The 12,814-nt window shown below is 35.2% G+C and overlaps 1 protein-coding gene across 3 annotated transcripts in view; it reads left to right on the top strand.

The window, feature by feature from the left end:
- The window catches only part of ERBB4 (erb-b2 receptor tyrosine kinase 4), a 1,296,210-nt gene that overhangs the window by 973,679 nt on the left and 309,717 nt on the right, over positions 1–12,814 (top strand). For all 3 annotated transcript variants that reach the window (XM_060410398.1, XM_042244993.2, XM_060410397.1), the window contains exon 13: positions 12,644–12,776. In XM_060410398.1, the coding sequence (XP_060266381.1) occupies positions 12,644–12,776 (133 nt within the window). The remainder of the gene's footprint in view (positions 1–12,643; positions 12,777–12,814) is intronic.

The raw sequence follows: 12,814 nt of genomic DNA, 5'->3' as shown, positions 1-12,814 counted from the left end.
TAGGAAGTCTTCTTGCTTCTTTGATCTCAACATCATAACAATCACAAGGGTATACACAGATAATGATTAAGTTCATTAAGCATCCTAATGAATAGTACAGGACACATTAAGAAAATGTAAACTCTGAAGAAGTTAACATGACTTAAATTTACCAGGTTATGTGGTCAATTGATTATTTATCTGTATCCCACCTTGTTCCAGAAATGGTTTAAGCCAGTTTAGATTAGCAATTTTTATAAAACATAACATAATTTGTGAGGAATTCACACTTTAGTTCTCTTGGATCCTTAAATATATTTTCCAGAGAAAATAGATCTACTTCAACATGATTTCAACATGTAATTCTGGTTTTGAGTGAACTTAAGTTCTTATATATTCTTCTGTTCCTCATAGAATCAAGAAATATAAAATCATATTATGTATCAAAATATACATATCCACACTGAATGAGATTTATCCTTATATTGAGCCTAGATTGTTTCCTTGGTTTTATATATTTCTGATTCCTGACAGAATCCTTGCTCTTTTTTTCTGTAATACCTAAGTTTTTTATCCCACATTACTATACGTGTTTTTGTACATGCCCCAGACAAAATAGATTATCCATGGAAGTGAGATAGAATATTTTTCAACACTAACATAAATATTTCTCTAAGTCAGAATTATACTCTCATTTTTTCTCTTTGAAATTCTTTGTACACTGTTTGAAATTTTTGCTTTTGAAAAAAATTTTAGTACACTGTTTGAAAATTTTGTTTTTAAAAAAACAAAACAAAATGAAAATAAAACAATAGTATTACTAGCTTTCAAAAGTAAGATTTAACCATGAAAAGAAAACCTGGAGAAAAAAATAAAAGAGTCAGAGAAAAACATTATTCTTCTTTGACTCATTTAATCATTTTTCAAGTCCTTTCTTTTACATTTTGTAAACCTGAGTAAAAAACAAATGGGAAAAGAAAATGCAGAAAGAAACTAGCTATAAAAAAGCAAGATAGGAAAAAGTTATGCAATTATTCCTTATTTCTTTAAGACTTCTAAAATTTCCAAACAACCAAAAGAAGATTAATAATAGTAACCTAAAATTTAACATGTTCTTCAGCTTTCAGCATTATATCTCTTGGACATTTAGCCACTTTTAAAACCGTGAACGTATTTTATTGTTCTGTAGAGTTATAGTTGACTTAACAGTTTGAGGAAGAAATGAAACAGTTTGAAGAAAGCAGCTTTGTGGTGCTATAAATAAAATTAAGCATTTTATTTTTCATTTTTAACATCTTAGAGTGAAAAATGTTTGCATGAAATCCATTTATCAAAATTTGGGCTTCGGTCTCATAGTACATTGGATCCAGCATTCTTAGAAATGTAATTATCCTATAAAATTGATCTCAGAGGTGTTGCTGATGTTTAAACTGAGCCTGCAATGACTGCCCACATGGGATTGAGACCATTTTATTACCCACAGTATTATCTGCAAGTTCAGTTAAATTCAGTTCAGTCTATTAGTTGTATCTAACTCTTTGCAACCCCATGAATCGCAGCACGCCAGGCCTCCCTGTCCATCACCAACTCCCGGAGTTTATGCAAACTCTTGCCCATCGAGTCGGTGATGCCATCCAGCCATCTCATCTTGTCATCCCCTTCTCCTCCTGCCCTCAATCCCTCCCAGCATCAGAGTCTTTTCCAATGAGTCAACTCTTCACATGAGGTGGCCGAAGTATTGGAGTTTCAGCTTTAACAGCAGTCCTTCCAAAGAACACACAGGACTGATCTCCTTTAGGATGGACTGGTTGGATCTCCTTGCAGTCCAAGGGACTCTCAAGAGTCTTCTCCAACACAACAGTTTCAAAAGCATCAATTCTTCAGCACTCAGCTTTCTTCACAGTCCAACTCTTACATCCATACATGACCACTGGAAAAACCATAGCCTTTACTAGATGGGCTTCTGTTGGCAAAGTAAGGTCTCTGCTTTTTAATATGCTGTCTAGGTTGGTCATAACTTTTCTTCCAAGGAGTAAGCATCTTTTCATTTCATGGCTGCAATCACCATCTGCAGTGATTTTGGAACCCCCCAAAATAAAGTCTGACACTGTTTCCACTGTTTCCCCATCTATTTGCCACGAAGTTATGGGACCAGATGCCATGATCTTAGTTTTCTGAATGTTGAGCTTTAAGTATCTGCAAGTGGGTAAACTTAAATATTGTTTCATTTTAAATTGTAGATACTGCATTTTTAAACATTCTTTCTTAGTATACCACACACGAGATACACACAAGCACATATACATATTCATTACAAGACGGATACACAGACATGCAGCATAAGGTATGTATTTATATACTCACACAGCACATATACATACATGTACACTACCCTAGAACTCATACGCAGGCATGCACACAGATAAATGCACATACCTGCCATCACCATAAAATATGCTCATCTAAATCTATATATCAGCTTGGTAGCTTAAAAGGAAAAAGAACAGTCTTGATTTTTAAGTTATTTTTTTAGTTCAACATGACTTAAAACAGTAATGACAATAAAAGAAAAACTTCACCTCATCTGTATAATGTATAACTTGAGCAGTCTTAATCTTTAAAGTCAAAAATTTCAAAGTAGACTTTATGGTTTGACGAGATTGAGAGAAACACCAGGGTATGAAAAGCTGGAACATTTTTTTGCCTCCTTTATTTTTACGGTTTTGGGACGAAACAGTGCTAGTGGGAAGGAGATTTAGACTAAGTATATAATAATATTTGAGGTTTCTGTAAATAATTAAGCATAAAGATTTTAACAGTAGAATATACACAATAAAGACATAAATATTAACCAAACTTTCATAATCTAGTTACATTTGAACTGATACATCTCCATTTTAAAATTATTTGCATGAATGCACTGAAACCCAACATAAAGAGAGAAGCCATATTCAATAATTACTTTTAAAAATGGAAATAATTTAATTTTTCTAATTATAATAGTATTTTTATTATCATTAGAATATAAAACAATAGTCATATATAAAATAATACATACTTTTTGTAAATAGATAAATAATGAAACATTTGTTTAGAAGCCATAATGATTAAAACTATGCTCCTGGCATGAAAATAGACATATAGATCAGTGGAATAGAATCAAGACTCCAGAAATAAAACCACATGTAAGTTTAACTAATATTTAATAAGGATGACAAGAATATTAAATAAGAAAAGGATAATTGATCAGTAAATTAAAATGGGAAAATAATGATAATCATATGCAAAAGAAAGAAATTGCACCCCTATATTATACTACTCACAAAAATGAACTCAAAAAAGATTAAGGACTTAAACATAAGCCCCAAACCACAATATTCCTAGAAGAAACATTGAAGATTGTAGGTTCCTTGACACTGGTTTTGGTAATGACTTTATGGATATGACACTGAAAGCAGAATCAACAAAAGCAAAAATAAGTGGGACTACATCAAACTAAAAAGTTTATGCATAGCCAAAAGAACAACAAAAGCAATCAACAAAATGTAAAGCCAAACTGTCTAATTGGAGAAAATATTTTCAAGTCATGTATCTGATAAGGCCTTAATACAAGCATATATAAAAGTATATAAAGAACTAAAAAACTGAATAACAAACAATCTGGTGTGAAAATGTGCAGAGAATGTGAACAGATGTTTCTCTAAAGAAGACATGCAAATAGCAACAAGTCATGAAAAGGTGCTCAGCACTCAATGTCACTAATCAGTGTGTGTAAGTCACTTCAGTCGTGTCTGACATTTTTCGACCCAATGGACTGTAATCCGCCAGGCTCCTCTGTCCATGGGATTCTCCAGACAAGAATGCTGAAGTGGCTTGCCATTTCCTTCTCTAGGGGATATTCCTGACTCAGGGGTAGAACCCGTGTTTCTTACTTATCCTGCATCGGCAGGCAGGTTCTTTACCACTAGCGCCACCTGGGGGTAGGGACATGTTAATGCAAATTGAAACCACAATGAGACATCAATTTCTGTTAGAATTCCTACTATCAAAAAGCAAAGAGATAACAAGTGCTGGTGAGGGTGTGGAGAAAAGGGACCTCTAGTACACTGTTGGAGTGAATGTAATTGAGGCAGTCATGATGGAAAATGGTACAGAAATTCCTCAAAAAATCAAAAATAAAATTACTATATCTAGCGATTTCACTTCTCTGCATCCTCATGTTCATTGCAGCACTATTCACAATAGCCAAGATATGGAAACAATGTGTCTGTCAACAGTTGACTGTATAAAGCATATGTTGCATGTATATAGATTGATATATACACACAGTGGCATATTCAGCCATAAAAAAGAAGAAAATCCTTCCATATGTGGCAACATAGGTAGACCTTTAGGACATCAATATTAAGTGGATTAAGTTAGACAGAGAATGACAAATATTGTATGACAGCAGTTTCATGCAGAATCTAAAACCATTAAACTCACAGAAACAGGGAGTAGAATGATGGCTGCCAGATTCTGAGGAGTAGGGGAAATAGTAAGGTACTGATCAGAGTGTACAAACTTTATAAGTTCTGGAGATCTAAGGTTCAGTTCAGGTGCTCAGTCATGTCCGACTCTTTGTGATCCCATGGATTGCAACATGCCAGGCTTCCCTGTCCATCACCAAATCCTGGAGTTTATCTTAACTCATGTCCATTAAGTCGGTGATGCCATCCAACCATTTCATCCTCTGTCGTCCCCTTCTCCTCCTACTTCAATCTCTCTCAGCATCAGGGTTTTTTCAACTGAGTCACTTCCTCTCATCAGGCGGCCAAAGTATTGGAGCTTCAGCTTCAGTGTCAGTCCTTCCAATGAATATTTAGGACTGATTTACTTTAGGATGGACTGGTTGAATCTCCTTGCTTTCCAAGGGACTCTGAAGAGTCTTCCCCAACACCACAGTTCAAAAGCATTAGTTCCTCGGTGCTCAGCTTCCTTTATAGACCAACTCTTACATCCATACATGACTACTGGATCTAAGGTACAGCATAGCAACTATGGTTTACAAAACTCTATTTTATATGTGAAAGTTGCAATGAGAGTAGAGGTTTTATGTTTCCACCACCACCACAACAAAATAGTAGTTATGTGAAGTGAAGGATATATTATATTAACTTATTGTGATTAACACTTATATGTGTATCAAATCACATTGTACACCTTAAATTTAAGCAATGTTAGAAGACTAAAAAAACTTTATCGTAGTAAATCTGTAAAAAATAAAACATGATCATAATTGTGCAAACTTTAAGTCTTTTGATATAATGAAAATAAACATAATTAAAAGAAAAGAAAACAGAGTTTATCAGCTCACAGAACTGGGAAGTGCAAGGGGGATCTTCCTTCAGGTACAGATGGCTCCAGGGGTTAAACATTACCATGACTCAATTCTTCAACGTTGCCTGATTCTGCTTTCTTAATAGGTCAGCTCTCTTTCTTCATTAGTTGCATTGACTACAACCATGAAATTAAAAGACACTTACTCCTTGGAAGGAAAGTTATGACCAACCTAGACAGCGTATTAAAAAGCAGAGACATTACTTTGTCAAAAAAGGTCTGTCTAGTCAAAGCTCTGGTTTTTCCAGTAGTCATGTATAGATGTGAGAGTTGGACTATAAAGAAAGCTGAGCGCTGAGGAACTAATGCTTTTGAACTGTGATGTTGGAGCAGACTCTTCAGAGTCCCTTGGACTGCAAGGAGATCCAACCAGTCCATCCTAAAAGAGATCAGTCCTGGCTGTTCACTGGAAGGACTGATGTTGAAGCTGAAATTCCAATACTTTGTCCACCTGATGCAAAGAGCCGACTCATTTGAATAGACCCTGATGCTGGGAATGATTAGGGAAGGAGGAGAAGGGGATGACAGAGGATGAGATGGTTGGATGGCATCGCCGACTCAATGGACATGGGTTTGGGTAAACTCCAGCAGTTGGTGATGGACAGGGAAGCTTGGCATGCTGCAGTTCATGGGGTCACAAAGAGTTGGACACGACTGAGCAACTGAACTGAACCATGTGTACAATGGATAGCTAGTGGGAAACTGCTGTATAACATAGGGAGCTCAGCTCGGTGCTCTGTGATGACCTAGAGGGTTGGGATGGGGCTTGGCTCAAGAAGGAGGAAGTTTGTGTATACTTTTAGCTGATTCACATTGTGTGTACAGCAGAAACTAACAGACATTGTAAATCTTCATCCTCCAATTAAAGAAGAAATATTTAGAAGTCACTAAAAATCTTTATCCCTGCCCAGAGTATTCTCCAGGATTATGAGTATGGGTAAAATAGCCCTACTTTCTCTCTCTCAACATCTGTGTTGTGGAAAGAACCCTGACTGACCCTGCTTGGGTCAAATATGCCTATCTCTGGACAGTTCAACTATTTTCTCTCTCCCACCAACTATTCGAATATGTTTTTAAGTCAGTCCCTTCAAAGCATTTGAAGTGATATTTTATAGAAAGTGTTAGTTGCTCAATCATGTCCAACTCTTTGGGCCAAAGGACTGTATGTAGCCCTCCAGCTTCCTCTGTCCATGGAATGCTCCAGGCGTGAATACTAAGAGGGTACCCATTCCTTTCTACAGGGAATTTTTCTGATCCAGGGGTCAAACCCATGTCTCCTACTTTGCAAGCAGATTCTTTACCATCTGTGCCACCAGGGAGGCCTCATAATTTCTCTGCTTAAATCCTTTCATTAATTTCCTACAGGTCTTTTGCCAAAGCAGAAAAGCCTTTAAATGGCCAATAGTTCCTACATACTCTGAACATTGTTCACCTCAGTGGCTCATCAGATATTCCTTTTCCACTCAGTGTGCAAGTCCAGTCAGTTTTGTGAAAGCTTAATCTATTCCCTGCTCAGACTCTTAATGGCTAGATTTGTAAAACCCAATTTTCCCCAGACCTCTCTGCCTTAATAATTTTTATTTATCCTTCTCATCTCAGATTGTTGTCCCTCTTTCTGTGGGCTGACCTTATGACACCTACCCATTAGGTTAGGAAAGTCATTATATTTTCTCTATATATAGATAGATGGATAGAGATTGCTTATATATATATATATATATATATATATATATATATAAAGAATTATTTATCTAGTGCTGTCTTCTTAACTGGGCTGTAAGCACTACATAACACAATATGTATGCTATTTCATATGTCCTTTATACCCCCATTTCTTAGCAGTGTCCAGCCTAAACTAAGAAGTTTCTCAGCAAATACTTCTAAAAGTAAACACGTGGGTATACTTGTATGTTTCTACATTTCTCTTAAGGACATTTACTGAGGGCATAGATAAATTAAAAACTCTGCATTATATACTATAATATATAGTATATATTAATAATATGGTGTCTAATCAGAGAGATAGATGTTATTATTTACTTACAGATAAGTAATATGTAAATAATTGCCCAAGGCTGCATGGCTAGTCGTAGAGTAAGGATTTGATCTATGTTGATCCAATCAGAAAAAAAAATGAACTATGACAACTAAATCATCTTTTTCAGCTTTCATAAAAATGATTAATGGTATCTGCCCAAAGACATTCCAAGTCAAACCCATGCCTCTACATATGGTAGGTAGTGTAAACAGCATATGTAGGTGGTCTTGTACAGTGAAAAAGAAGATATTATTTCTGTCTTTGTGCTTGCAGACAGGTACTTCATTTCAGTGTTTTGAGCTAATCCATTTACTTTCACACATAGCAAGATCCATTATTTAAGCTTGACTCTATGTTAATGAAAGCAAGCTCAATATTCTCTGTAAAGGTCAAAATAATAAGCACATTATTATCTCTCCAATATTTTAATAGACAGATACAAATCAGATGTTATAATGAAAAAAAATTTTTGCAGCTTCCAAAAAAAAAGAAGTTAAAGGTTGCCTAATGGCTACATTGCTAAGCTGCAAGCCACCAAATAGGCCTTTTACGCCTTCCTTTGGGACTATCACCCTGGAGGGTCAGAGGGCTGTTGAATTCTTGGTACTGATTGAAAATTTCTTTTCTCTTAAGAATTTCAAAGTAGTTTCCTTGGTCTTTTGTTCTGTGCTTTGTGGAGATGTTTCCCAAGGTTTCACTCAGTAGAGTGACTTTTGGAAAGAGTCTGAGAAGAAAGTAATTATTATGATTTCCGACTTATTATTGCTTTGCTCCAATAGTTACTGTTTCCCAGATTCAAAGCTGCTCTGAAATTGAGCATCTGAATACAGACTAAGAAAAGTAGTAGGTAAAGAAAAGAAGGTAGGAGTCTGAGTGATGCTAATACTCTCTTCTTTAACTAATGTCAAAGGAGAGAACAGAAAATCGAAGGAGAAGGGACAAGAATGAGAGTAATTTTTTCAAGCCCCCCAGAATGAATGTGAATAGGTAAAATAAATAGATCAAGGAATTGATGGAATATCATGAAATGGGCAGCACAAAGGTGTACTGATGGTTTTATCAACACCCTAAAGGAAGAAACTGAAAGCATATTTAAGGCTTGGACAGAAGTTGATATACGAAGAATGTGAGACATTGATTATGTTTTCTACAAGGATAGGAAAGGGAGAGATTCATGATATTCTGCAGTATGATTTTGACTATAATCTGTTTATCTTTGCAAGTTGCTTTTATAATACAGCTATTGATTTTTTTCCTTAAGGTTTCTTCTGATAATTATATTTATCCCATAAGCAAGTACATACAAAATTTGTATATAAATGTATGTATGTATGTGTCAGAATATGAAACACTCTATCAGTAACCTTAAAATGTCTCAATGCTTATAAAATGGGCATTCGATCATAATATTTTAATATCTCTGATCTTTTACTCCTTTCTAATCTTCATCAGTTGTATAAAATTTGATTTTACACATTTATATTCAGTCAGCTTGATTGAACTTTCTTTCTTATTCCTTATACCTTTATAAATTAGTGGGAAGTTACTTGTACATCTAGGAATCAGTGATATGAGACTTATGTTAAGATTTCCTTTCTACAGACATTTATTTTATACAGTGAAAAAGCCCTCTTTTTCTGCATTGTAAATGAATCAGAAAGAGAGACCTCTTGCTATTTGTTAAAATCAGTACAACAGCTAAACTGTCAGCCTTTCCTGAGTAAAATATCAAATCATTCAATTTTTGAATAATTTTCCCAAAAGATGAGAAGAATAGTTACAACATATGCTATCTTAAGACATGGAATCAGTTAAGCAAAGTCCACAAACTTTATAAGTTAGCTAAAATAGTTAATATTATGAGAACAACATTCCTTTAAGTTTCAAGAAAACACTGTGTATAGTCACTGTTTCTTCAGATTATCTTTTAAAATTATTTTAATGTCTACTGCAAACACAAACTATATCATTAAAATAGCAAATTAAAAATCTATGTAGCTCAGAAGCCAAAAGCAAAAGAGATAAAATGAAAGAATAAAGAATTTGATTTTACAAAATGTGTCATGAAAAAGAGAAAAAATGGGAAGAGGATAGTTTGGATAAATAGTAAAATCGATAATTTTTAACTACAATGATCATAGTAAAGTTAATTTGTTACATACCCTAAGAGCTGGCTCATTGGGAAAGACTCTGATGCTGGGGAAGACTGAGGGCGAGAGGAGGAGAGGACAACAGAGGATGAAATTCCTGGATGGTATCACTGACTCAACAGACATAAGTATGAGTGGAATCCAGGAGATAATGAAGGACAGGGAAACCTGATGTGCTGCAGTTCATGGAGTTTCAAAGATTTGGACACAACTTAGCAACTGAACAACAACAACCCTAATTAAAGGCAGAGGTTGTCAGATCAGATTAAAAAGGCAATACCCAACTGTATGCTGCCTACAGTACATAGACTTCAATCATAAAGACATATATATTAAAGGTGAGAAAATACACCCTGAGAGATAGATCAATAGACATAGATCAATAGATCAATAGAAAAGTCAAGAAATATGAATAGACCTGCAAGTATGAGGACAACTGATTTTAAACAAATATGCAAAGATAATTTACTGGAAAAGGGATTGCATTTTCAACAAATGGTACTGGAAAAATTGAATATCTACATGCCAAAAAAAGAAAAAGATAGTATCTGTGTTGGTGAATTTTATGTGTCAACTTGACTGAGTCATGGTTTCCCCAAGTATTTAGTTAAACATTATTTGTGGATGTGTTTGGAAGAGTGTTTCTGGATGAGATTAATATTTGAATTGGTAGACTGAGTGAAATGAAGTGGATAGGTATATTCTAATTCATTTAAGACTGAAAAGGACATACTTAGTCTCTCTGCCTGACTCCTGAACTGGTGCATTAGTCTTCTTCTGCCCTTAGACTGAGACTTAAAATGTCTGTGCTTCTGGTTCTAAAGCTCAGACTAAAACTGTATTGTAGGCTTTTCAGGGTCTTCATAGCCTCTTGATAAGAGTGAAAGAGGAGAGTGAAAACACTGGCTTAAAAGTCAACATTCACAAAACTAAGATCATGGTATGTGGTCCCATCACCAGATGGCAAAAAGATGGGGAAACAATGGAAACAGTGACAGACTTTATTTTCTTGGGCTCCAAAATCACTGCAGATGGTGACTGCAGCCATGAAATTAAAAGACACTTGCTCTTTGAAAGAAAAGCTATGACCAACCTAGAAAACAGAGGTCCATCTAGTCAAAGTTGTGGTTTTTCCAGTGGTCATGTATGGATGTGAGAGTTGGACCATAAGGAAAGCTGAGTGCTGAAGAATTTATGCTTTTGAACTGTAGTGTTGGAGAAGACTCTTGAGAGTCCCTTGGACTACAGGGAGATCCAACCAGTCAATCCTAAAGGAAATCAGTCCTGAAGGACTGATGCTGAAGCTGAAACTCCAATGTTTTGGCCACCTGATGCGAAGAACTGACTCATTGGGAAAGACCCTGATGCTGGGAAAGATTGAAGGCAGGAGGAAAAGGGGATGACAGAAGATGAGATGGTTCAATGGCATCACCAACTCGATGGACATGAGTTTGAGCAAGCTCTGGGAGTTGGTGATGGACAGGAAAGCCTGGCGTGCCGCAGTCCATGGGATCTCAAAGAGTCAGACATGACTGAGCGACTGAACTGAACTGACTGGGTCTTCAACTTGTAAACAGCAGACAGACTTCACAGCCTCTATAACTGTGTGAAACAATTTCTTATATCAAAGTATATAAAATATGTAGATACAGATATGAATATACCTATTTATTCTGTTTTTCTTCAGAATCCTTACTAATGCAGTATAATTTGCAAACTAACTATAAATGGGCTATATGGGCAAAAACCCATCAAACTTATAAAGGGAAATATTGAACAAAATTTTTGTTACTTTGGTTTAGACAAAAAATTTTAGATATAATGCCCAAAGTACAATTTATAAAAGATAAAATTGATAAGTTGCACTTCACCAATATTTTAAAATATGTACTTGTCAAAAGAGTGATAAGTAAATAAAAAGTTAAGACTAAGACAGGGAGAAAACATTTGCAGAATCTATAAAGAACTCTGGATGCTCAATAGTAAGAAACCAATCAATCCAATATAAAATGAGCAGAAAATTCAGTGCCACTTCATCAAAGAATATAGCAAGTAAGCACATTAAAAAATGTTCAATATCTTTAATCATCCAGAAAATGTGAATCAAATCCATAACGAGATTCCACTACATATTAGGAAGGCTAAAATTAAACAGGCTAGCTATACCAAGTATTGGTAAAGATGTGAGGAAACTTCAGTTCACAAGTTGATTTTGTTGGTATGGAGAATGTAAAATGCTACAATATTTTGAAAAATTATCTGATAGTTTCTTTAAAAAAATTAACCCTCTGCCTACCATATTATCCACCCATTTCATTCCAAAAATGAATAAATAAATAAATAAAATGAAAGTGTATGTGTAAACAAATGTACACATGGATGTTCATAGTAGCTAAATTTTTAATAGCCACAAGTGGGAAACAATCTAAATGTCTAGCATTACGTGACTGGTTTAAAAATGTTCTATATGCATACAATGGGATATACTGAGTAATAAAAATGAATAAATATTGATACATGTAACAACATGGATAAATCTCGAAGTAATTATTCTGAGTTAAAGAAATTACCTAAAAAAGATAACATACTGCATATTTCTATTTACATAAAATTCTAGTTAATACAAACTAATGCAAAATTATTTATTTTTTCCACTTTTAATATTTGTTGTTTTATGATAATTATAACTTGTTCTATTTCTGCATGAATTTCTTATATGAAATTGAAGCCAAAATGTTTGTTGTATCAGTGGAGCAAAGGGTTGACTTTAGAAAGATATGTTCTGTTCCTTACCTTAACTGGAATGTTAATTTCTGTCACTCTCCCTCCCTAGAATTTTGATAGAGGTAAGAGGCATTTGTTCACCATTATGAAAGATGCAATGGTGCTATCTACATACAGTGACTGGGGCTCTGCGCTAGGGAAATATGGAGTATAGGGTGAGCCATAGTGGCTAGATAGGTAGCCAGACGTCTGCCACAGATCTCTTTCACAATGACTCCTTTAGAAATAGCTTTACTTAGGAAGATTCATATTAACATGGTTAGTTTGGACACAGGCTTCTGTTTTATTTCCCCTTGATTCTGGTGTTTTTCAGCTGCTGAAGGAATGGTGTGCAACCATCTCTGTTCAAATGATGGGTGTTGGGGACCTGGGCCAGACCAGTGCTTGTCATGCCGTCGCTTCAGCAGGGGAAGGATGTGCATAGAGTCTTGTAACCTCTATGACGGGTAAGGCATCTTATGTCATCTTTATCTCATGAGCTTTG

Source organism: Ovis aries, chromosome 2 (assembly GCF_016772045.2).
Source record: "Ovis aries strain OAR_USU_Benz2616 breed Rambouillet chromosome 2, ARS-UI_Ramb_v3.0, whole genome shotgun sequence".
In the NCBI taxonomy this organism is placed as follows: Eukaryota; Metazoa; Chordata; class Mammalia; order Artiodactyla; family Bovidae; genus Ovis; species Ovis aries.
The sequence above is the reverse complement of the archived record's forward strand: the minus strand, read 5'-3'. Positions and strand labels throughout refer to the sequence as shown.